Consider the following 26,955-nt stretch of genomic DNA (forward strand, 5'->3'; position numbering starts at 1 on the left):
TTCAACTTAAGAATTTGTTTCAATACTGGATGAAAAAGTAGCTGTGCTAGACTTACTGAGAGTAAACAGTATACTGATATTTATGAGTCACAAGGATTTTGCCTTATATGTTGACTTTAGATCCTTTGTGAGACATGATTTACAGATCAGAAGTCGGATTTTTTTTTCTGCAAAAGGCCAGTTGGTAAATATTTTGGGCTTTGTGAAACGTAGTTTTTCTTTTCTCTTTTTCCCCCCACCTCGTCAACTCTGCTGTCATTGTAGTGAGAAAGCAGCTAGACAATTTGTAACTGAATGGATGTGCCTATGCTAAATAAATTGTTTATAGACCCTGAGATTGTTGTGTGCCATGAAATATTATTTTAATTTTTTTAACCCCTTAAAGCTGTAAAAACATCCCAGCTCGGTGTTGCTCAGTTGTTAGAGTGTTGGCCCATGTATTGAAGGATTGCAGGTTTGATTCTTGATCAAGGACATGAATCTGGATTGCAGGTTGGATTCAGGCCAGTCCAGATGAATGCAGGAGGCAACCAATTGATGTGTCTTTCTCACATTGAGGTTTCTCTCTCTCTCTTTCTGTGTCTCTTTCCCCTTCCGTTTCTTCCACTCTCTCTCTCTAAAAACAAAAACAAAAACAAAAACAAAAACAAAAACAAAAAATTTAATGGGAAAAATATCCTCAGGTGAGGATTAACAAAACAAAGAAATAAAAAGGTGTAAAAAATAATCCTTCACTTGTGGGCCATAAAAAAACCTGGCAGCACAATGTATACATACATAAAAAAAATCAAGTTGTGCTCCTTAAATATGTACAATTTTTATTTGTTAATTATACTTTATAAAACTGAAAAAAGAAAAAGTGGTAGCAGGCTGGATTTAGCCCATGGGATGCAGTTTGCCAACACATACATCTAAATTGTTAAGTTTGTAGTTGACAATTATAAATGTAACTTTTGTTAATCCTCACCTAAGGATATTTTTTCCATTACATTTTCTTTTCTTTTAGAGAGAGAGAGTGCATGACAGTCATAACTTCTCATTTGTAACTAGCATTTTGGATTAGAATAGTTGTGGTTTATTGAATTTTAATAATTTCCCATTACAAAAAAATCTTATAACAATTTTCATATACCTTTTGACATATAACATAGATTAATGTTTACATCTTATAATTATACCTAGTATATAAGTGTTGAACTGAATGATTATGTCTCTTTTAGGTTCTTGCTGCTACTTCTTTAACAGGTTTATTGGAAAAACTACAGAGCTGCAATGAACTTTTGGATAAAATTATGAAAGGGCTTAATGCATATCTTGAAAAAAAACGACTTTTCTTCCCTCGGTATGATGGATAATCAGTTGTGCTATACTTGAAAGCACTTTCTGATTTGTGATGAATTATAACTAAAGCTTTTGTATTTGCATGTTTTTCTCTAGTTTTTTCTTCTTATCTAACGATGAAATGTTAGAGATTTTGTCAGAGACCAAAGATCCACTTAGAGTTCAGCCTCATTTAAAAAAATGCTTTGAGGGCATTGCTAAATTGGAGTTCCTTCCCAATTTGGACATTAAGGCCATGTATAGTTCTGAAGGTGAGCGTGTGGAGCTGATTGCACTTATTTCCACGTCTGCAGCACGAGGTGCTGTGGAAAAGTGGCTGATTCAAGTGGAAGATTTAATGCTCCGGAGTATTCATGATGTGATTGCTGCAGCCAGGCTGGTGCGTTACCTAGGATTTAATGTATACCTTATATTCTGTAAATGCTTTCTTTTAGGAGGTTTTGAATGGGTTACCAGTAAATTAACATTTAAAGTTCTTACTATTTACAAACATTTATTATTTTATTTACTCTTTTTTGTTTCTAACAATAATTAATATTAGTAAGAATTAATGATAATATGTGATTATGTGCCACAAAAGAATAATAATAAAATGTATATAATTTAGAATGGGGGTGGTGGTTCTAGTGATAGGCAATTAGAGGAAGTAAAATTAAAACAGAACCAAACCATAAATAGGAATTAATCAGGTAAAGAACAAATAGAATACCATCTTGGTATCCAGTGTAAAGGCCCTGGGATCAGATAAAACCTCAAAATCAGGTGTTAAATGCATGATCTAGTTCACTTACTGTTGTTTACACTTAATTACTTAAAAACTTCGAAGTTGAAATGAGTTGAACAAACATTAAAGGAGGATGTATATTTGAAAGAAATATAACACCTAAGCAGTACATGTACCTCACTTATGCTACTCCGGTTAACCTAATTTTGAATGATAAACTTCAGTATATATCTGCTTTGGGGGACCACAAAGGAACAGTTGTGTATTTTTAAAAAATCATTTAAAAAGGCATTGTAGCCTTATATCCAGCAGCCCACTTTATGTGAATGACGTATCCTTTTTCCTTTACCAAGAACTCAGGAAGCTCATAATCTTGCAGTGGATATTATGTTCAGCTTCAGTGTTCCTATAGATAAATATTGACTTTTACTCCCTTTTTTTCTACTTATTACTCTAAACAAACTAAACACATAGGAAAGAATCAATATTTCCCATCAAGTATTTCCATAATAAATATAGAAGTGTATTTTCCATATTCCTAGCAATAGCTCATCCATTCTTTGAAACTCATCCTTCTTTGAACTTAGGTTAGCTTGTCATTTGTATTTATTCCTAAATATTGCTAATCAAAGGTATAATATATACATTCTACTCAAGTGCTCATAAGACACATTCAAAAATAGACCACATATTGGGTCACAAACACAGTCTCCCCAACTTCAAGAAGATTGAAATCATACCAAGCATCTTCTCAGACCACGATGGCATAATATTAGAAATAAACTAAACTAAAAACAACCCAAAATACTCAAACAATTGGAAGCTGAATAGCATGTTATTAAATATTGATTGGGTTACCAATGAGATCAAAGAAGAAATTAAAAACATCCTGGAAACTAATGACAATGAAAACACAACAATCCAAAACCTATGGGACGTAATGAAAGCAGTCCTGAGAGGGAAGTTTATAGCTCTACAGGCCTATCTCAAAAAAACAAGAAAAAATGGTAGCAAATCATCTAACTTTACAACTCAAAGATTAGAAAGAGAGCAACAAGAAAACCCCAGAGTGAGCAGAAGGAAGGAGATAATAAAGATTAAGCAGAAATAAATGACATAGAGACCAAAAAAACAATACAGAAAATCAATGAAACCAAGAGCTGGTTCTTTGAAAGGATAAACAAGATTGACAAACCTCTAGCCAGGCTCACCAAGAAGCAAAGAGAGAGGACCCAAATAAACAAAATCAGAAACAATAGAGGCGAAATAACAACAGACCCCACAGAAATACAAAGGATTTTTAAAAAATACTATGGACAACTCTACTCCAACAAACTAGACAACCTGGAGGAAATGGACAAATTCCTAGAAAAATACAACATTCCAAAACTCAATCAGGAAGAATCTAAAAATCTCAATAGGCCAGTAACTGTGGAAGAAATTGAAGCAGTCATCAAAAAGCTTCCAGCAAACAAAAGCCCAGGACCAGACGGCTTCACAGGGGAGTTTTACCAAACATTCAAGGAAGAACTAAAACCTATCCTCCTCAGACTACTACAAAAAATTCAAGAGGAAGGAACACTTCCAAGCTCATTCTATGAAGCCAGCATCACCCTAATACCAAAACCAGGTAAAGACAACACAAAGAAAGACAATTACAGGCCAATATCCCTCATGAACATAGATGCCAAAATCCTCAACAAAATCTTAGCAAATTGGATCCAGCAGTACATCAGAAAGATCATACACCATGACCAAGTAGGATTTATCCCAGAGATGCAAGGATGGTACAATATCCGCAAATCAATAAATGTGATACATCACATAAACAAATTGAAAGAAAAAAACCACATGGTCATATCAATTGATGCAGAAAAAGCATTTGACAAAATCCAACACCCATTTTTGATAAAAACTCTCAGCAAGGCAGGAGTAGAAGGATCATACCTCAACATAATAAAAGCCATATATGACAGGCCCACAGCCAACATCATACTCAATGGACAAAAACTAACACCATTTCCCCTAAGGACAGGAATAAGAATTGGATGCCCCCTCTCACCACTCCTGTTCAACATAGTACTGGAAGTATTAGCCATTTGAATTAGAGAAGAAGAAGAAATAAAAGGCATCCAAATTGGAAAAGAGGAAGTAAAACTGTCCTTATTTGCAGACGACATGATATTATACATACAAAACCCTAGAGACTCCATCGAAAAGCTACTAGACTTAATACATGAATTTGGCAATGTAGCAGGATACAAAATTAACCCCAAGAAATCTGAGGCATTTCTATACACCAATAGTGAACTTTCAGAAAGAGAGATTATAAAAACAATCCCATTTACCATCACACCAAAAAAATTAAGCTACCTAGGAATAAACTTAACTAAAGAGGTAAAAGACCTCTACTCAGAAAACTACATGACGTTGAAAAAAGATATAGAGGGAGACATAAACAGATGGAAGAACATACCGTGTTCATGGATTGGTAGAATCAACATCATTAAAATGTCCATACTACCCAAAGCAATCTATAAATTCAACGCACTTCCCATTAAAATACCAACGGCATACTTCACAGGTCTAGATCGAACTCTCCAAAAATTCATCTGGAATAAAAAAAGACCCCGAATAGCTGCAGCAATCCTGAGAAAGAACAAAGTAGGTGGGATCTCAATACCAGATATCAAGCTTTATTACAAAGCCACTGTTCTCAAAACTGCCTGGTACTGGCACAAGAACAGACATATAGATCAATGGAATAGAATAGAGAGCCCAGAAATCGGCCCGAACCAATATGCTCAATTAATATTTGACAAAGGAGGCAAGAACATACAATGGAGTCAAGACAGTCTCTTCAGTAAATGGTGTTGGGAAAATTGGACAGATATATGCAAGAAAATGAAACTAGACCACCAACTTACACAATACACAAAAATAAACTCAAAATAGATAAAGGACTTAAATGTACGACGGGAAACCATAAAAATTCTAGAAGAATCCAAAGGCAATAAAACCTCAGACATATGCCAAAGCAATTTCTTCACTGATACAGCTCCTAGGGCACTTGAAACTACAGAGAAAATGAACAAATGGGACTATGTCAAAATAAAAAACTTCTGCACAGCAAAAGAAACCATCAACAAAACAACAAGAAAACCCACTGTGTGGGAAAACATATTTGCCAATGTCATATCTGATAAGGGCCTAATCTCCAAAATGTATAGGGAACTCATACAACTTAACAAAAGGAAGATAAACAATCCAATCAAAAAATGGGCAAAGGACCTAAATAGACACCTTTTAAAAGAGGACATTCAGAAAGCCAAGAGACATATGAAAACATGCTCAAAGTCACTAATCATCCTAGAGATGCAAATCAAAACAATAATGAGGTACCATCTCACACCTGTCAGACTGGCTATCATCAACAAATCAACAAACGACAAGTGCTGGAGAGGATGTGGAGAAAAAGGAACACTCGTGCACTGCTGGTGGGAATGCAGACTGGTGCAGCCACTATGGAAGACAGTATGGAGTTTCCTCAAAAAACTACAAATGGAACTCCCATTTGACCCTGTGATCCCACTTCTAGGAATATATCCCAAGAAACCAGAAACACCAATCAGAAAGGATATATGCACCCATATGTTCATAGCAGCACAATTCACCATAGCTAAGATCTGGAAACAGCCTAAGTGCCCATCAGTAGATGAATGGATTAGAAAACTGTGGTACATCTACAGGATGGAATACTATGCTGCTGTAAAAAGGAAGGAACTCTTACCATTTGCAACAGCATGGATGGAACTGGAGAGCATTATGCTAAGTGAAATAAGCCAGTCAATGAAGGAAAAATACCACATGATGTCACTCATTTCTGGATAATAAAGACCATTATAAACTTATGAACAATAATAGATACAGAGGCAGAGCTGACTCAAACAGATTGTCAAACTGCAGCGGGAAGGCCTGGGAGGGTTGGGGGGCTGGAGGGAGGGGGGGTAAGACATCAACCGAAGGACTTGTATGCATGCATATAAGCATAACCAATGGACATAAGACACTGGGGGGTAGGGGAGGACAGGGTATTGTCAAGGGTGGGGGTTAAAAAAAGGAACACATATGTAATACCCTTTGAAATACTTTAAGCAATAAAAAAAAGAAAGACATGAAAGTATACTTTGAAGTCAAAAGCCCGGATTGTTCAATATAATTGAACAAAATACAGGGTGAAACAAAAGTAGGTTTTCAATTGTAAGCATGTGAAACACAAAGATTATTTTATTATTATTTAGTAATTATATTATTTTCCATAGGAACAACTGTAAACTTACTTTTGCCCCACCCTACATATGATTATTCAAATGATATACTCTGGTCATACAAATTTTTAGAATTGCTATGGATTAATAATACAAGGGCTCTAACTACTAGGCCAATTTTCCACTAAATTGTATAAGTTAATTTATTAGACTGATTTATTTATTTATTTTTAAAGTGTTTTTATTCATCTTAGAGAGAGAGGGAGAGAGAGAGAGAGAGAGAGAGAGAGAGAGAGAGAGAGAGAGAGAGAAACATTGATGAGAGAGAAACATTGATCATCTGCCTTCTGCATGCTCCCTACTGGGGATTGAGTCCACAACCTGGGCTTGTGGCCTGACTGGAAATTGATCCAGTGACCTCTTGGTCCATGGGACAATGCTCAACCAACTGAGCCATACTGGCTGGGCTGATTTATTTTTTTACAGTTTAATTTCTGTAATGGAAGTAATATGTATTCTAATCGAAGTAATATGTATTCTATTCGTAAAACTTGACAACTCTCCACAGCAAAAGAACATAAAAATTATATACATATTTTAAAAATATAATCATAATTTATAAAAAATGTTCAGGTATTTTAAATAGTCACCTAACATTTTTCATGAGTATGTGATATTCTAGCCTACAATGTACCAAATATTTTGCTTCTCTGTTGTTAGACATTTAGCTTTTTGCTTTTTCCCTTTAGAAATCTTTTAAAGTTAGAAATGCTTTTTTATTATTCAGGCTTATCCAGACTCTACAAGAAGAGACTGGGTTCGAGAGTGGCCTGGACAAGTTGTACTTTGTGTTTCTCAAATGTTCTGGACTTCTGAGACACAGGAAGTTATAAGTGATGGGACAAAGGTAAAGCATTATATGATTTTTTTTTTAAATTAAATCTTTATTGTTCAGATTATTACATTTGTTCCCTTTTTTTTCCCCCCCATAACTCCCCTCCTCCCAGTTCCCGCCCCACCCTCCGCCCTCACTCCCCACCCACTGTCCTCATCCATAGGTGCACGATTTTTGTCCAGTCTCTTCCCACATCTCCCACACCCCTTTCCCCCCCAAGAATAGTCAGTCCATTCCCTTTCTATGTCCCTGATTCTATTATAATCAACAGTTCATTCTGTTCATCAGATTATTTATTCACTTGATTTTTAGATTCACTTGTTGATAGATGCATATTTGTTGTTCATAATTTGTATCTTTACCTTTTTCTTCCTCTTCCTCTTCTTAAAGGATACCTTTCAGCATTTCATATAATCCTGGTTTGGTGGTGATGAACTCCTTTAGCTTTTCCTTATCTGTGAAGCTCTTTATCTAACCTTCAATTCTGAATGATAGCTTTGCTGGATAAAGTAATCTTGGTTGTAGGTTCTTGGTATTCATCACTTTGAATATTTCTTGCCACTCCCTTCTGGCCTGCAAAGTTTCTGTTGAGAAATCAGCTGACAGTCGTATGGGTATTCCCTTGTAGGTAACTGAGTTTCTTTCTCTTGCTGTTTTTAAGATTCTCTCTTTATCTTTTGCTCTTGGCATTTTAATTATGATGTGTCTTGGTGTGGTCCTCTTTGGATTCCTTTTGTTTGGGGTTCTCCGCGCTTCTTGGACCTGTAAGTCCCTTTCTTTGACCAGGTAGGGGAAGTTTTCTGTCATTATTTCTTCAAATAGGTTTTCAATATCTTGGTCTCTCTCATCTTCTGGCACCCCTATAATTCTGATGTTGGTGCGCTTGAAGCTGTCCCAGAGGCTCCTTACACTATCCTCGCATTTTTGGATTCTTTTTTCATTTTGCTTTTCCGATTGGATGTTTTTTGCTTCCTCGCATTTCAAATCATTGACTTGATTCTTGCGCTCCTCTGGTCTGCTGTCGGGCGTCTGTATAATATTCGTTACTTCAGTCCATGTGTGCTTAATTTCTAGTTGGTTCCCCAATATAAGATCGAGGGTCTTATTAGTTTTCGTGTAGATCTCATTAAGTTTATCGGCAGCTTCTAAACAGTTCTTGAGAGACCTTAAAAGTGTGGTTCTGAACTCTATTTCTTCCATTGACAATTTTGTCCTGTTTCTTTGTCTCCACATTTTGTTTTGCTTCCTTGGTGCACCCCCTAGTGGTCTTTGTTCACAGTCTTATAGATAAATCTTGATTGTTGTAGCTAATTCCAGGGAGGGTTTGACCTCCAGGCCAAGTGGCTATGAGAATCAGCTGTGTCTGTAGTGAGAGAACTTCTGTCCTCTAGGGAGGTGCTAATCTAGCCTTTGCCTGAGGCTATCCGGCAAATGCCTCTGTGCAGGGCGTGGGCAGGGCGGGTCGCACAGGATCAACAGGGTGGGCCGGAGAGAGCAGTTATGGCGGCTCTCAGTCCTGTCCCCAGGGGCTCTGCCTCTGAGTCCCAGCACCCGCTGCAAAGCTCAGAGAGAAAGCTGCACTCACTCTGACTGAAGCCAGACAGTCCCGCTTCTCCCGTTTGAGTCTGGGTCCCTAAAGACTCGCCCGGATCTGGAGCTCAGAGTCTGCGACTCCCTCCCGATTGAAAACACCAACCGCGCCCTCCGCCACCAGCCCGCTCCGCGCACTCCGCACCTCAGAATTTGACTTCAGCACTGTGCCTCCTCTGAGTGTCCGTATGCGTTTCTCTTTCCTCCTAGTTGTAGGACTTCCACTCAGCCAGCGTTCCTGTGGTTCTGGGTGACGTCCCTTCCGTGTTTTAGTTTCACTTTTGAAGTAGTTGTTCAAAGCAGCAAACTCCGGCGTTAACCTATGCCGCCATCTTGGTTCTCGCATTATATGATTTTAAGTAACATTCTTTTCTATATGCTATGTTTCTTTGTTAGCTTATCTGTTATTTTTAAAGCCAATTTTCTCCTGAATTTCTACATGTAGCATTAAAATTATATAATTATTTGAGAACTTGTTATATTTTATGCTAGGCTTAGACAAAAATCACTCTATTCTATAATTCATTTCTCTATTGAGGTATATTATGAAGTCAGAATTGTTTTGTATAAGAGTAAATATATAAAGCACATATTTTAGGTGCTATATGAGATTAGTTTAATTGCTTTTTTATTTTTTAGGGATTAACTAAGTACTATAAGGAACTTCAGAATCAGCTAAATGATATTGTAGGGCTGGTAAGAGGAAAACTATCGAAGCAGACCAGGACTACTCTGGGCGCTTTGGTTACTATTGATGTCCATGCTAGAGACGTGGTCATGGACATGATTGATGTGGGTATGTGACTTTTTTCTTTAATGTTAAAGATAAAATATTAATAACTTCTAGCAACGAAGATTTATACTATATGTATACTATAGAATTTATTATATATGATCTTTTCTACATATTGGAAAACATGAATTGTTTTGATATTTGCTATATTTATAAAAGATGATAAAATACCTATTTTTCAAATTATTTCTATTTTAGGATCATGTATCCTGTTTTACTTTATTCTTTTTAGGTGTCTCACATAATACAGATTTCCAGTGGCTTGCTCAGCTTCGATATTACTGGGAATATGAGAATGCTCGAGTTCGCATCATTAATTGCAATGTTAAATATGCTTATGAATATCTTGGCAACTCACCTCGACTTGTCATTACTCCTCTAACTGACAGATGTTACAGAACATTGGTATGCATTTAAATTATTTTAATTCACACATTAAAGTTTACTTTTTAGTGTGGTCATATTTTTTTTTGTCCAAATTTAACATGGCTATCCTCATTTTATTCTCTTATTGGTGATAGTTGAATACAGCTATTCCTTCCTAGTTCTAAATTTCTTTTATGTGAAATTATCATAATGAATATTTCATTCTTGGTGCTTTTGTAGAATACAAGTATGTTTAAATTCTAATGTTTGAAAATCGTGAGCACTCCCATTGGGAATAATTAGAAAAAGGAAAATACTGAAGAAATAAGAGAAAAATCAAAGCTTTGGAAAATATTATCAGTTTTTGCAGTGGAGTTCTGGGAGAGATGACAGGAAGATGAGGAAAGTACAGTTGGGCCAAAGAACTCCAAGTTCGTTCTATTGAATAGGAGGGAGAGACCTGAAACGTAGGGAGTTGGCCCTGAGGTCTGTGTTTGGTGGGAAGGTATGGAAGATAGAGCTATGACTATTAAAATAGAAACATTAGGATTAGGGTTGACAGATAAAATACAGGACTCCCAGGTAAATTTGAATTTCAAATAAACAACAAATACATTTTTAAGATAAATAAGTCCTAAATATTGTATGGGACATATTTATTCATTGTTTATCAGAAATTAAAATTTAACTTGGCATCCTATATTTAAATTTGCTAAATCTCACAACTGTATTTGGAAATTGAGGAGGAACATCAAGAAACACCAAGTAAAGTAAGTAAAATTAAAGTGTCTTTTATTGAGTTCTCTAGAAGCAGAGATGAAATGACAATTGTTGGGCAAATGATTTATTAGAGAATGCTCTTAGTACAAATCTGTAAGGAAGTGAGGAAAACAGGGGAAAGCTAAGGAGAGATGTGATTTCATTGGATATATTTCCTTAGCCTGATCTCACAGGGAGTTTTGGAGCATGAATTACATCACAAAGGTACTTCACTTTTAGGCAAAGGGGCTGGCTTTTATATTCCTTTATAGTCATTGGCTGTGGGTCACCCATAGGTTTAGGGGTATAAGTGAGCTATCAGGTATTTGCCAGTGAGGTAGCTTCTATTAGTTGAGAACAATTTCCAGGAGAAAAGAACAGGTGGGAGCTATTTGTAGCTGACACTCCAGCAAGTGGGAGATGGATGCAATGGTCAGTAAAGGGAATATGGGTAGGATGTTAGTGCATCTACAATAAAATGTTTCACCAAACCCTCTAATTTCTCAGGAAACTACCTGAGGGCAGATACCATGTCTGTCTTGGTTTCTACTCTAGTGTGAACAAGTACATAATTACTCTTTAAATATTTGTTGAGTAAATGAATCTCAAGCTTCCATGTCCTATCTGGACCCTCAGAGACATCAGAAGCTGTGAATACTTGTAAGGTGGAAGCTGTGAAATCAAAAGCACATTAAGCATTTGTATACAACACTAGAATGAACAACAAAATAAATCTCCTAGGATATGTATTATCTATATACTAGTGACCTGGTGCACAGATTTGTGCGCATCGAAAGGCAATTAACTAGAAGGTGGCCAGTGGGGCAGGACTGGGCGAGATGGGCCAGACACGCTCTGCTGCCAACCTCCCACAGTCTCTCCCCTGCTGGCCATACCTGGGGAGCGCTGTGGCTCAACGGGTGTCTGTGGAGTCAGTATGGGGTCCCTCTGGCAGGTGGGGTTCCTTGGCCTGGCCTACGGGGATCGGGCCGAAACCGGCTCTCTGCATCCCCCAAGGGGTCCCAGAGTGTGAGAGGGCACTCTGCAAAGTTGCTGTCGTACAGGGTGTGGAATGCAAATACAAGTGTGCAAAAAACCAGATTCGGGGCGACAGTGCCTCCCCAATAACATAACCCATGGCCAAAGGTAGAATCGCATGGCCCCACGAGGAATCATGCTCCCTCTTCTCTGATTTTGGGGTGTGTCACCTGAGAACTGCTGCTGCCAAGTCACTGTAGCTCGGCAGATCCTTCATTGAGCGTCTGCCCCCTGGTGGTCAGTGTGCATCATTGCAACTGGCCGGGCGGGCAGAGGGACACTTAGCATATTAGCCTTTTATATATCTACTAGAGACCCAGTGCACGAATTTGTGCACGGGTGGGGTCCAGCTGGCCCACCCCGATGGGGGCCCATTGGGTCAGGCTGGCAGTGGGGATGGGCTGCGGGAGGTTGGCCGGCCAGAGTGAGGGGCCATGGGTGGTGGGCCAGCCAGCCCTGCCCCCAATTGGGGTGTTGGGGGTTGATCGAGGGGCCAGGCAAGCTGGTAGCGGGGGGGCAATCAGGGCCCGGATCAGGCTGGTTGGGTGCTGCAGTGCACATCATAGCCACTGGTTGTTCCGGTTGTCTGGTTGTTCCACCAGTCCAGGCACTAGGCTTTTGTATATCTATCTATATATATAAATCTATCTATCTATCTATATATAGATCTATCTATCTATATATATCTAGCTATATATATAAGCAATTGTTCGACCTGTAGCTATGATGCGCACTGACCACCAAGGGGCAGATGCTCAACACACAGGCATGGAAACATGGAACAGACTGATGAATCTCAGAGGGAAGGAGAGAGGGGTGGAAGAGATTAACCAAAGATCTTATATGCATACTCCAACATCCTCCGAGGGGTCCCGGATTGTGAGAGGGCACAGGCCAGGCTGAGGGACCCCACCGGTGCATGAATCTGTGCACCAGGCCTCTAGTAGAGATACAAAAGAGCCGAAACTGGCTCTCTGACATCCCCCAAGGGGTCCCCCAAGGGGGCTAAGTGTCTGTCTGACTGGTAGCTGTGATGCACACTGATTACCAGAGGGCAGACACTCAACTCAGAAGCTGCCATGACACTCAATGGCTATTTAAAATAAACAGCACCATGGACTTGATGCTGACAAATCAACACTCGGCTTCCCCCAAGTGGGATACAGGCCCTGCCACCACCTCGGAGCTACACCCCACCAAATCGCAGCCAACGCTGCCAAGACCCCCTGGCCCAAAATGCAGCCCATAGCCCAGCCCAGCCTGGAAATAGTCACTGTGGATGCCAGGTAATGACATTATGTAGCAATGCCCAGCTTCCCCTCCCTAGCAACTAGCCTCTTTGGAGTTTCTTCAGCCCAGAAACACGACTTGCTTTATAGCCAGGTGCAAACATTTCACAGTTCAACCAAATATTTGTGAAATGTTTTCCTGTGCTTCATCTCATTTGATCCTCACAGAAGTCCTGGAGTAGGAAAACAGGAGACACAGTAGAATCCTATTTTCTTTTCATTAGCTGGAAAACAGAGATTTAGGAAGTTTAGAAACTTGACCTGACTGAAAAGAAGTAAGAAATGGTGGACCTTGAAAATGACTTCAGGTTTTCTCGCTGCACAGAATATAGTCCAACACTGCTACAGTTAACAATTCTACCCTTCGTTCTCCCTGCATGATCTACAATAATAATCTGCTTTGTGTTGATATTTACTGCTGTGTTGCTGACAATTAGCTGAACGAGAATTTGGGGTGCTTCACTGGGCTAGAAAAAGTTTAGCTAAATCAGAAAGCATGTATATAGCAGGAGAAACCAAGATGGCGGCATAGTAAACACCAGAGTTTGCTGCCTCGAACAACCACTTCAAAAATACAACTAAAAGACGGAACGGACATCAACCAGAACCACAGGAAGGCTGGCTGAGTGGAAATTCTACAACTAGAAGGAAAGAGAAAAGCATACCGAGACTCAGAGGAGGCGCAGTGCGGAAGTAAAATACTAAGGTGCGGAGGTGCATGCAGAGAGGGCTGGCAGCTGAGGGCACGGTTGTCGTTTTCAATCAGGAGGGAATCTCAGGCTCTGAGCTCCAGTTCTGGGCGAGTCTCTGGGGACCCAGACTCATACGGGAGAAGCAGGACTGTCTGGCATCTGTCGGAAGTTGAGGGCAGCTTTCTCTCAGAGGGGCATGCAGTGATTGCCCAGACACTGAGAAGCAGAGCCTCTAAGAGCAGCCATAACTGCTAGCCCCACCCTGTTGATCCTGTGGGACCCGCCCTGCCCAAGCCCTGCAGGGAGGCTTTTGCTGGGTAGCCTAAGGCACAGGCTAGATTAGCACCTCCCTAGAGATCCAGGAGACAGGAGCCACCCAGAGGTCAGAGTGGGACCATCCAGTTTGCAGCTCTGTGGAACCATAAAGGACACACTCAGGGGGCAGACTCAGTGAGCACCAAAGCCCCACTGAAGCAAGTCTTGCCCCAGAGGGGTGTCTCCAGCACAGAAGTTCTCCCACTGCAGACACAGCTGATTCTCATAGCCAATTGGCCTGGAGGTCAATTCCTCCCAGTGACACCTACAACAATCAAGGCTTAACTACAACAAGACTGTGCACAAAGACCACAAGGGGGTGCACCAAGAGTGTCCTCCTCAGGTAATTGGGGAGGCTGAGCCACTGGGCCCTAGAGGACACTTAGCACAGAAAACCACTCTATCAACACAGGGAAGCATAAAAAATGCGGAGACAAAGAAAAAGGACACAAATGACAGAAATGGAGGAAAGCAAACGACTGGATATAGAGTTCAAAACCACACTTTTAAGGTTTTTCAAGAATTTTCTAGAAACTGCCGATAAACTTAATGAGGCCTACAAGAAATCTAATGAGACCCTCGAGGCTGTGATAAAGGACCAACTAGAAATTAAGCATGCACTGACTGAAATAAAGAATATTATACAGAATCCCAATAGCAGACTAGAGGATCCCAAGAATGAAGTCAACTATTTGAAATACGAAGAAGCAAAAAACACCCAACCAGAAAAGCAAAATGAAAAAAGAATCCAAAAATACGAAGATAGTGTAAGGAGCCTCTGGGACAGCTTCAAGCATACCAACATCTGAATTATGGGGGTGCCAGAAGAAGAGAGAGAGCAAGATATTGAAAACCTATTTGAAGAAATAATGACAGAAAACTTCCCCTACCTGGTGAAAGAAATAGACTTACAAGTCCAGGAAGTGCAGAGAACCCCAAACAAAAGGAATCCAAAGAGGACCACACCAAGACACATCATAATTAAAATGCCAAGAGCAAAAGACAAAGAGAGAATCTTAAAAGCAGCAAGAGAAATAAAGTCAGTTACCTACAAGGGAGTACCCATATGACTGTCAGCTGATTTCTCAACAGAAACTATGCAGGCCAGAAGGGAGTGGCAAGAAATATTCAAAGTGATGAATGCCAACAACCTACAACCAAGATTACTTTATCCAGTAAAGCTATCATTCAGAATTGAAGGTCAGATAAAGAGCTTCACAGATAAGGAAAAGCTAAAGGAGTTCATCACCACCAAACCAGGATTATATGAAATGCTGAAAGGTGTTTAAAAAGAGGAGGAAGAAGAAAAAGGTAAAGATATAAATTATGAAGAACAAATACATACCTATCAACAAGTGAATCTGAAAATCAAGTGAATAATCTGATGAACAGAATGAACTGGTGATTATAATAGAATGAGGGGCATAGAAAGGGAGTGGACTGACTATTCTTGGGGGGGGGGAAGGAGTGAGGGGGATCCAGGCAGAGACTGGACAACAATGGATAAGGACAGTGGGTGGGGAGTGAGGGTGGAGGGTGGGGTGGGAATTGGGTTGAGGGGAGTTATGGGGGGGGAAAAAGAGGAACAACTGTAATAATCTGAACAATAAAGATTTAATTAATCAAAACAAACAAACAAAAAAAGCAGGTATAATTAAGCAAGTTTATTCTATATATGTAAAAGGCTAAGTTGACCTGCACATGTGCAATACATATAAAGCTCTCACTGGAGCCAATTACATGCGTGTGTTTCGATCTGTCATTGTCAATCGTGAATTTGGTTGACACTTCTATTATAGAGAAAGGGCGAATAGCAATATTAAAATATTTCTTCTGATTTCCTATCAATGTGCACAAATCCGTGCACCAGGACACTAGTCCATAATAAAAGGAGCAGACTTGTAAGAATTTTCTTAAAATTGTAAAGAGAAAGGTTTCTGGCAATCAAATGAATGGACATTAACAGTGTAGCATTTATCATAAATTTAAGATAGATAAAATATTGATATTGCCTTTATTTAGATGTCTATTATTTTATTTTAGTAAATGTAAAAATATTATTTTATAGGTTTATTTATTACTTATTTTTAAAATAGTCTTTTAAAAGAGCATTTTTAGGTTCTCAACAAAATTAAGTAGAAAGTACAGGAGTTCCCATAAACCTCCTGCCTCCCTATATGTACAACCATGTGTCCCTTAACCTTATTTCTCCTAAAAGGAGTCAAGTTTTACAAACTCCCATATTGGTTTTTATGAAGCAAACTTCATAGTTAGAGAGTTGACTGTAATCTGTGTGCTTCTAAAAATGTTCAGCCACTGTTCCAGTCATTGTGGAAACCCAGAAAGCATTCAGATACTGCTGATGTTGTGCTTATTGAACTTAAAGACTAAGTGAGAGGGAAAAATCAACATAATTACCTGTAAGGCAAGGTAGAAAGCAATATTAGTGGTAGGAGAAGTATAGAATAGTGTTATGGGAATAGAGAACATACCAAGAGTGTCAGGATCAATAGCCAGGGTGAATCATAGATAAAATTATATAATAGGTCATGTTTCTCTTCCAACTGATGGGTCCCCATTCATAACACTCACTTTCAAATATGTACTCTCTTTGAGGCTAGCCAAGAGATTTTCATTATGGAACTCTATAATTATCTTCACAGCCACTTCTAATTAAACCTTTCTGACCAAATTGTAACACCTCAAGGCTAGATTTTCTTTGTTTTTAAAGGCAAATGGAATACTGTACATGCAAAGTATTAAAGGATAAGGAGATTTTAATACATTTTCACTTTTTTGAACTCTATAAACTGCTTACTTTTTGTACAGCTAGAAAATTGTGTGCTAAAAATTAACTGAAAAATGTAATTGTATTACTGCCTCTCTGAAGTTACAACTAAAACTAAATCCATTTTGGAAGTGATTATCTGTGTTGTTGTTTTCAGTTAAGCATGGATTATTTCTTTTCACAAAAATGTTTCTTTTCAGATAGGTGCCTTCTATTTAAATCTTGGAGGTGCTCCAGAAGGACCAGCAGGCACAGGAAAAACTGAAACCACCAAGGACTTGGCTAAAGCTCTTGCTGTACAGTGTGTGGTGTTCAACTGTTCAGATGGGTTAGATTATCTAGCAATGGGAAAGGTAAAGTTACATTTTAAATGTTACCAACTTATAGCTAGGTGTAACTGGATAAACTGAAGCAAACTCAGTTAAACATTATTTGAATGTAGCTTAAGCATTACTTGAACCTTGGGTTTACAGATAATGACATTGTTTATATCTTTGGGCTTTTATTAACCTTAATTTTCAGTTTTGACTTAAAAGGTTAAATGTTTGTTTTAATAAGTGATGCCTTTTCCTAAGAAAAATTATCTTCCTTTTTTCTGGTCCTTAGTTTTTTAAAGGATTGGCTTCTTCTGGTGCTTGGGCTTGCTTTGATGAATTTAATCGAATTGAGTTGGAAGTGTTGTCAGTGGTAGCTCAACAGATCCTTTGCATTCAAAGAGCCATTCAACAGAAGCTGGATGTGTTTGTTTTTGAAGGGGCAGAACTTAAACTCAATCCCAACTGTTTTGTAGCTATTACCATGAATCCTGGCTATGCAGGACGTTCTGAATTGCCAGACAATCTTAAGGTAATATTTTTTAAGAATGTAAATTTGTTAATCAAAAGTAGCAGCATAACCCGCTCAAAAGGTATATTTTCTCACATGTTTTTGTAATTTCTCTTTTCTATTTTCTGCATGGTAAACCTCCAAAAACTCTTTTAGGTGTCTAAAAAAAATTAAAGGGCACAAAATTATTAAAGTGCTAGTGAAAAATTAAAGAGTTAATGAAAAGTTGCTGCATTGGGTGAATAAACTTGAATATCAACACATTATTTTTGGGTGCTTATGCTTAGTATTAAAATGGTTTTCTTTATGTAAATAATATATTTCATTTATTATATACTTCAGGTTCTTTTTAGAACAGTGGCTATGATGGTTCCAAACTATGCCCTCATAGCAGAAATCTCCCTCTACTCCTATGGATTTTTGAATGCAAAACCTTTGTCTGTGAAGATAGTAATGACCTATAGGCTTTGCTCAGAACAGCTCTCATCGCAGTTTCATTATGACTATGGAATGCGAGCAGTGAAAGCAGTTTTAGTGGCTGCTGGAAACCTAAAACTAAAATTTCCAAATGAAAATGAAGATATACTTGTAAGTATACATACATGAATGAATACATACATTGTGAAAGAAAGTCTGAGTAAAAGATAATTTTTTTAGTGCGGTTGATCAGGAACTATAGGCAAAAAAGAGAGTTCTTGCTTTGAGCCTTTTTATAAGAGGTTGAAATGATAGTTTAGGGGTTATGTTATTCATTATACTTTATGTAAATGCAAGGACCTTTTGGCTCGATAAGCATAGTGTTGGCTTTTCAGTATGGGGATTCCATGGAACAATGTAAAATAAACTTTGACTTTGGGTATGGGGAGGAAAGGGCAAATACTGGCAATTAACTTAATATTGCACTTTTTGGATGCTTTTAGCTTCTTCGATCAATTAAAGATGTAAATGAACCAAAGTTTTTATCACATGATATACCCTTATTTAATGGAATAACTAGTGACTTATTTCCTGGCATTAAACTTCCTGAAGCTGACTATCATGTAAGTAAACCTCTGAGAATAACTTATTCCACAAACAAATTTATCTCATGACTTAATAGTTTACAAGGTGTTCTTTTAAAAAATATATTTTATTGATGTTTTAGAGAGAGGAAGGGAGAGGGAGAGAGATAGTTAGAAACATCGATGAGAGAAGCATCGATTCAGCTGCCTCTTGCATGCCCCCTACTGGGGATGTGCCCGCAACCCGGGTACATGCCCTTGACTGGAATTGAACCTGGGACCCTTCAGTCCCCAGGCCGATGCTCTATCTGCTGAACCAAACCGGTTAGGGCTACAAGGTTTTATTAAGTGGGTGAAATCATTCTGTTGGGAGGATAAACCCCTATTTTGGTCACCTTAATATGAAAATGAGTAAATTTTACTAGTACATTCTGTTATATGATACTAGGGTTGACAAAGTTCAGGTCAAAGATGATTGTTGTAAGAGAATAAGTATTTTCTATCATGTGATTTCTAATACTTACTACTATCCTAGCTAATAAAAGACAAAAAGGGTAATTAACCATACCTCTGCTACGCTTCCCATTGGCTAATCAGGGCAATATGCAAATTAACTGCCAACAAAGATGGTGGCCGGCAGCCACGCAGCTGAAGCGAACATGAGGCTTGCTTGCTCCAGTGATGGAGGAAGCGAAGGTTCCCCGCCTGCCACGGCTGGCTCTGAGGCTGAAAGCAACAATGTTTCAATTATAGAAGCTAAACAAACCCCAGATACCTGCTTTCAGCCTGCTGTGGCCTCAGAGCTGGGAGTGCCAGTGATGGCAACAATGTTTCAATTATAGAAGGTAAATAAATCCCAGAATTGAAAAAAAGAAAAAAAGGAGAGGCTGGGAGCTTCAGTCACCCGCCCACCTGAAAACGACCCTCAGACCCTCACCCAGACTGTCCAGGCACCCCAGTGGAGACCCCCACACTAAAGGGGGTGTGGCCAGCCTGAAAACAGCAATCAACCCCTCACCCAGGCTGGCCAGGCACCCAAGTAGGACCCCCACCCTGATCTGGGACACCCTTCTAGGCAAACCAGCCGGCCCCCACCCATGCACCAGGCCTCTATCCTATATAGTAAAAGAGTAATATGCAAACTGACCCTAACAGCCGAAAGACTGGGAATGACTGGTCACTATGACACACACTGACCACCAGGGGGCAGACGCTCAATGCAGGAGGTGCCTTCTGGTGGTCAGTGTGCTCTCACGTGGGGAAGCTCTGCTCAGCCACAAGCAAGGCTGATGGCTGCCAGTACAGCGGTGGTGGTGGGAGCCTCTCTTGCCTCTTCAGCAGCGCTAAGGATGTCCGACTGCAGTTTAGGTCTGCTCCCTGCTGGCAAGTGGGCATCCCCTGAGGGCTGCTGGGCTGCCAGAGGGATGCATGATTGCCATCTTAGGCCCAATCCCCTGGGGAACAGGCCTAAGTCAGCAAGTGGTCATCCCCCGAGGGGTCCCAGACTGTGATAGGGCACAGGCGGGCTGAGGGACCCCCGCCCCCCACCCCAGGTGCACAAATTTTTGTGCACTGGGCCTCTAGTGTATACTATAATACTGTTGTATACTTCAGCTGGTAACAAAAGATTCTAAGCTGAAAGTGGTAAAACATCTTATAGTTAACAATGATTTGTTTCTCAAATTTAAATAATATGGTTGCTCTTTTTTTTAAAAAAAAAAAAAAAACAAGGTATGTGTATTTCCAATTCCATTTAAAGTATTGACAGAGGGGGAAACCAAGATGGCGGCATAGGTAGACACCGGAAATTGCTGCCTTGCACAACAACTTCAAAAATACAACTAAAAGACAAAACGAACATTATCCAGAACCACAGGAAGGCTGGCTGAGTGGAAATTCTACAACTAGAAGGAAAGAGAAAAGCACACTGAGACTCAGAGGAAGTGCAGAAGTAAAGTGCAGGGGTACAGAGGCGTGCGGAAAGCGCTGGCAGCTGAGGACGCAGCCCATGTGGAAAGGGCTGGAAACTGAGGACACAGTTGTCTTTTTCAATTGGGAGGGAGTCGCAAGCTCCCGACTGCTCTGAACTCCAGTTCCGGGTGAGTCTCTGGGGACCCAGACTCATACGGGAGAAACTGGACTGTCTGGCATTGGTCGGAACTTGAGGGCGGCTTTCTCTCAGAGGTGCTTGCAGCAATTACCGACACTGAGAAACAGGGCCTCTTAGGGCAGGACTGAGGAGCAGCCGTAGCTGCTTGCTCTGCCCTGTTGATCCCCTGAGACCCCGCCCACCCAAGCTGTGCGCAGAGGCTTTTGCATATGAAAGGCCAAACCCTTTGCAATCTGAAAATTACCTAACAAACTGCAGCTGTGTCAGAGAAAGCCAGAACATCCAAAAGAAGGCCCAAGGCCCCACAGCAGCTTGCACTGCTTCACAGCTGGGCTCCTGCTGGGTAGCCTCAGGCAGAGGCTAAATTAGCACCTCCTTAGATCCAAGAGCCAGTGTACCCAGTAGTCAGAGTGGGACCATCCAGATTACAACTCCACAGATCCATAAGAGACACACTCAAGGGGCAGACTCAATGAGCACCAAACCCCCACTGAAGTAAGTCTTGCCCCAGAAGGGTGTCTTCAGCACAGAAGTTCTCCCACTGCAGACACAGCTAATTCTCACAGCCAGTTGGCCTGGAGGTCAATTTCTCCCAGTGACACCTACAACAATCAAGGCTTAACTACAACAAGACTGTGCACAAAGCCCACAAAGGGGTGCACCAAGAGTTTCCACCTCAGGTAATTGGGGAGGCTGAGCCACTGGGCCCTATAGGACACCTAGCACAGAAACCAGCTCTATCAACACAGGGAAGCATAAAAAATGCGGAGACAAAGAAACAGGTCACAAATGACAGAAATGGAGAAAAGCAAACTACTGGATATAATTCAAAACCACACTTATAAGGTTTTTCAAGAATTTTCTAGAAACTGCCAATAAATTTAATAAGACCCTCAATAAGTCTAGTGAGACCACCAATAAACTTAGTGAGATTCTCAAGAAATCTAGTGAGATCCTCGAGGTTATGAAAAAGGACCAACTAGAAATTAAGCTTACACTGACTGAAATAAAGAATATTATACAGAGTTCCAACAGCATACTAGAGGATCGCAAGAATCAAGTCAAAGATTTGAAATACGAAGAAGCAAAAAACACCCAACTGGAAAAGAAAAAAGAATCCAAAAATATGAAGATAGTGTGAGGAGCCCCTGGGACAACTTCAAGCGTACCAACATCCGAATTATAGGGGTGCCAGAAGAAGAGAGAGAGCAAGATATTGAAAACCTATTTGAAGAAATAATGACAGAAAACTTCCCCTACCTGGTGAAAGAAATAGACTTACAAGTCCAGGAAGTGCAGAGAACCCCAAACAAAAGGAATCCAAAGTGGACCACACCAAGACACATCATAATTAAAAAGCCAAGAGCAAAAGACAAAGAGAGAATCCTAAAAGCAGCAAGAGAAAGAAAATCAGTTACCTACAAGGGAGTACCCATATGACTGTCAGCTGATTTCTCAACAGAAACTTTGCAGGCCAGAAGGGAGTGGCAAGAAATATTCAAAGTGATGAATGCCAAGAACCTACAGCCAAGATTATTTTACCCAGCAAAGCTATCATTCAGAATTGAAGGTCAGATAAAGAGCTTCACAGATAAGAAAAAGCTAAAGTAGTATATGAAATGCTGAAAGGTATCCTTTGAGAAGAGGAAGAAGAAGAAAAAGGTAAAGATACAAATTATGAACAACAAATACATATCGATCAACAAGTGAATCTAAAAATCAAGTGAATAAATAATCTGATGAACAGAATAAACTGGTGAATATAATAGAATCAGAGGAATAGAAAGGGAGTGGACTGACTATTCTTGGGTGGGGGGTTAGGGGTGTGGGGGATGCAGGAAGAGACTGGACAAAAATCATACACCTAGGGATGAGGACAGTGGGGGGGGTAAGGGTAGAGGGTGCGGTGGGAACCGGTGGAGGGGAGCTATGGTGGGAAAAAGAGGAACAACTGTAATAATCTGAACAATAAAAATTTAAAAAATATAAATAAATAAATAAATTATAGACAGAGGAGGCATACACACACACACACACACACACACACACACACACACACACACACCAGAGTCCTGGTGCACTAGGAGGGGATCTCTCAGCTCGGCCTGTGCCCTCTCACAGTCTGGGACCCCTTGCCCCTCACTGCCTGCCTGCAGCGGAGGTGGGAGAGGCTCCTGCCACCACTGCTGTGCTTGCCAGCCATGAGCCCGGCTTCTGGCTGAGCAGTGCTCCTCCTGTGGGAGTGCACTGACCACCAGTGTGTATCATAGCGACCATATGATGATTCAACTCTCACTCCTTCTCTCTGTTGATATTACAGTAGGTCGTCAGGTTACGTAGGAGATCTTCCTATGGCACGATGTAATGTGATTTTTGCTGTAAGTCGGAACCTACCTACATAAGCACCTATGTCACTCACACGGAGCATATACACAGCATGAATGAAGTGAAACAGTAAAAAAAATTTAAAAGAAAGATAACAATTCCTGACCTTTACTTGTGGTAAATAAATAATAAAAAACATAAAACACATGTACATATGTCAAAATGACGGAAATTTTTTTTTTATAAATAAATGGGAGATGGCAACGTAACCATGAAACAACATACGTTGAGTCCGGCATAACCCGAGGACTGCCTGTACTTTGAAATCTTTTTTTGTTAGTTTGAGCTTTTATATCATTAAGTTATCACTTGACTTAAAGCATTATTTACTTTTTGCCTCCTTTTTTTTTAATTTTGAAAGGCATTGGGGGTCACAGGAGCTTAGCTAAAGGAGCTAAGTTCTAAGGTCTTAAGTGTAAGGTCTTAGGTTCTCTCCGTCCCCAGGACCCCATGCTTTTTATTAACACAATATGTCCTGAGGCAAGGCAGAGATATACACTTCATAGGGTCAGGGTTTGGTTACAGAGTCCATTGTCAGAATGGGGGAATGAGCCTACGGCTGTTCAGGTGTTTGGCCAGTAGGAGGCAATAACATGTACATTAAGATGCCTTTTAGCTGTCTGGCAGCCACAATCAATTTAATGTATCCTATTCAGGTTTGGGGAAATGCCTTCAGCCATTCCCAACAGGTGACTACATGTGTGACTCAACCCTGTTGAGTCCCCAAGTCTCATCAATCTTTTGATGAAACTCTTGAAATTATGACATGCTGGAATTGGTCTCCAGCATCTCGCCCTTTTTGATTATTTAAAATTTAACAAGAATGTATGTTTTAAGATTTTTAAATTGAATGGAAAGGACAGAGTTCTATCATGTCCCTTTAAATTGCTGCCAGGCATCAAAGGAATCAGTTTGCAGTAAGTTTCTTTCTGGGCCAATAGTTCTTTTTTTTTTTAATTTTGTTTTATTGCTTAAAGTATTACAAAGAGTATTACATATGTCTCCTTTTTCCCCCCGTTGACATTTCCCCGGCTTCCCCTACCCCCCAGTGTCTTGTGTCCATTGGTTATTCTTATATGCATGCATACAAGTCCTTCGGTTGATCTCTTACCCCCCTCCCAACCCTCCCCAGGCTTCCCACTATAGTTTGACAGTCTGTTCAATGCTGCTCTGCCTCTGTATCTATTTTTGTTCATCAGTGGGCCAACAGTTCTTAGAGTCCAAATTTCAATGACCAACAGTTTCTTATGTGCACATGTCAGCATTGATATTTCAGTTCTGGATGGTGGACAGATGATGGCAATGCAGGTCCAACCTTCTCTGGTTTGGTCCTGGGCAACCTGCAGCGATGCACAGCTGCTGACTGCTAGCATGGCAAGGCATCTTCACCATCTTCATTTCTGGACTGTTTCTTTGGGGCCACTGCTATTCTGTGGCTGGAGCAGTCTCCTCAGTTCCTCTCTGGGATCCGTTGTTGCAGGAATCTACATGGGCTTGGAGGAGTTTTCACCATAACTGGTGCTGTTTCCGCTCAGACGAATGCTTCATCTCCAAAATGTTCATAGTTCGGTGCACCAATTATGCTGGGGTTCTTATTCCAGCATCTAGAAGGGTTCAGCAATCTGGAGAAGGCCGTGCATAGACTAAATAGGAATCCAGAGACTAATAAAGAGTTCAGAGACAAGATATAATTTTGAAAGGTATTAGGGGTCAGAAGAGCTTAACTAAAGGAGCTAAGTTCTAAGGTCTTAAGTCTAAGGCAGGGGTGGGCAACCTTTTTGTGAGTGTGTGCCAAAACCAGCAAAATCTCTGACTCAAAATTCTTCTGTGTGCCAACCCTAATTTTTTGAGAACATGTTACACCTACTTGATATCTCTTAAGGTGTACTTATGTGAAAAACCTTGAAGAAATAATGAAATTCATTCGAGCGACAAAAACACAGTATATGATGATGAAAAATACATTTATTTTTTAATGTATACATGTACACTGATAGTCCGACAGGAAAATTTATGACTCTGTTTGATATTATCAGTGGGACTTTTGCTGCTGCATCACTGACGACAGATTTTACATCAGGTTTATATTTCGTGACCTTCAGAGATATGCACAAGCTACTACTTTCATCTGTCAGGCTACTCCTATTACGAGACTTAACAAAATTCATCACTGAGAACAAAGATTCACAAGTGTATGTGGATGAAATCATGGAGAGTAACGCTGTTGCAAAGTTTTTTAAACAGAAAAAATTTTCTGGAATGGCATTCCAAGTCCATAGTTCGTTTTCGACATTTCTCTCTGGTACTCCTGTCTCTAATCACTTTTTTTTCAATGTTTTCCAAGTCAACTCTAAGGTCAATAAATTTCTGCTTCCAAATTGAGCTACTCTGAAATTCAATCAACTGCATTTCAAAGTCAGCCATGTCTATCCATGAAAACATTTGTAAGTTTAGTTGCTCCAGTTTCATGCTGTCTGGAAACCTCATGAATTTTGCTGTCTCTTCCAGTTCTCTGAATTTCGCAAATCTTGAGAAGAACTGCTCAATAGTTGACTCAATGATGTTTAAAAACAGCTTTTGAAGGCATTGACAGTCTGTTCTGTCATCTTTTGGGAGGTCTTTGATGTGCCTCTTAAAGACTTCCAGTTTCTTTTCAAAAGCCTTTATGTAACCAAACATAACATCAAGTGTCTTGCCAGTTCCTTGTAGTTTAACATTTAAGTCATTCCAATGTTCATAAAAATTGTAAATGGAAGATTATAAGAGTGGGTTTCGCGTGCCAGCAAAAGTTACTGGCGTGCCATGTTTGGCACGCATGCCAGGGGTTACCCACCCCTGGTCTAAGGTCTTAGGTTCTCCTTGTTTTTCATCTTCAAACTCAAATACTAATATATGTCCTATGACAGAATCAGATTGTGGTGATTCTAGGGTAGTTTTTACAACCAACAAACAATTTTTTGATTCTCTGGACACCAACTGAGTGTTCAACAATTCAATTCTGACACTAACCACCTGGAATTAGTGTCAGATTCCAAATTGGGGCTTGGTCCTATAAAACTATCCCTCACTTCTGATAGCAGTCTCAAGTTCTAGGCCATCGTACTACAGGGGTTTGATAATTTGCTAGAACAGCTCAAAAAACTCAGAAACACAGTTTATTTATATTTACTGGTTTTTATAAAGGATACAACTCAAGGCAAGATATGGGAAAGTGGCAGCAGTGGAGCTTCCACGGCCTAAAGGTGTCACCTTCCCTGCAACTTGGTGTGTTCACCAAACCAGAAGGTTCCTGAATCTCATTCAGAGTTTTTGTAGAACTCAATCTTCAGCCCTCCCCCTCTCCTTCCTCAAGGCTGGTAGGTAGAAATGAAAGTCCAGCCCTCAAATCAATGTGTCTTTCTGGTGACTAGTTGCATACTAAGGCTATCTAGTGTCCTTAACCTAAGTAAACTCAGATGTGATTAAAAAGGGCTCATTGTGAATAGCAAAAGACTCAAGAAATCCCAAGGGTTGTAGGAGCTCTGTGCCAGGTAGAGGGGAGGTGTCAAAGACCATATATATTTTTGTATTATACCACAGATAATTATCAAGATAATTCAGGATATGCTAATATGATTTTTAGCATATCTGAAATTGCTGAAAAACTAAGGATTTTTAGAAATAAAAATCTTACCATTCTCTTGGAGAGTTCTTGCATTCCCTTGAATACAGAAATAGACTCATGGATCCATAGATTCTAATTTGAAAACTACTACTAGGACTTCAATAGTAAAACT

General features: G+C 39.9%; 1 protein-coding gene across 1 annotated transcript in view; it reads left to right on the forward strand.

Annotated features, from left to right (window-relative positions):
* The window catches only part of DNAH12 (dynein axonemal heavy chain 12), a 283,964-nt gene that overhangs the window by 110,649 nt on the left and 146,360 nt on the right, over window positions 1–26,955 (forward strand). The window contains exons 23-31 of the mRNA XM_059663211.1: window positions 1,221–1,342; window positions 1,438–1,720; window positions 7,121–7,240; window positions 9,458–9,614; window positions 9,844–10,016; window positions 17,059–17,211; window positions 17,465–17,704; window positions 18,026–18,271; window positions 18,604–18,723. Of these exons, the coding sequence (XP_059519194.1) occupies window positions 1,221–1,342; window positions 1,438–1,720; window positions 7,121–7,240; window positions 9,458–9,614; window positions 9,844–10,016; window positions 17,059–17,211; window positions 17,465–17,704; window positions 18,026–18,271; window positions 18,604–18,723 (1,614 nt within the window). The remainder of the gene's footprint in view (window positions 1–1,220; window positions 1,343–1,437; window positions 1,721–7,120; window positions 7,241–9,457; window positions 9,615–9,843; window positions 10,017–17,058; window positions 17,212–17,464; window positions 17,705–18,025; window positions 18,272–18,603; window positions 18,724–26,955) is intronic.

Source organism: Myotis daubentonii, chromosome 14, assembly GCF_963259705.1.
Source record: "Myotis daubentonii chromosome 14, mMyoDau2.1, whole genome shotgun sequence".
NCBI lineage: Eukaryota > Metazoa > Chordata > Mammalia > Chiroptera > Vespertilionidae > Myotis > Myotis daubentonii.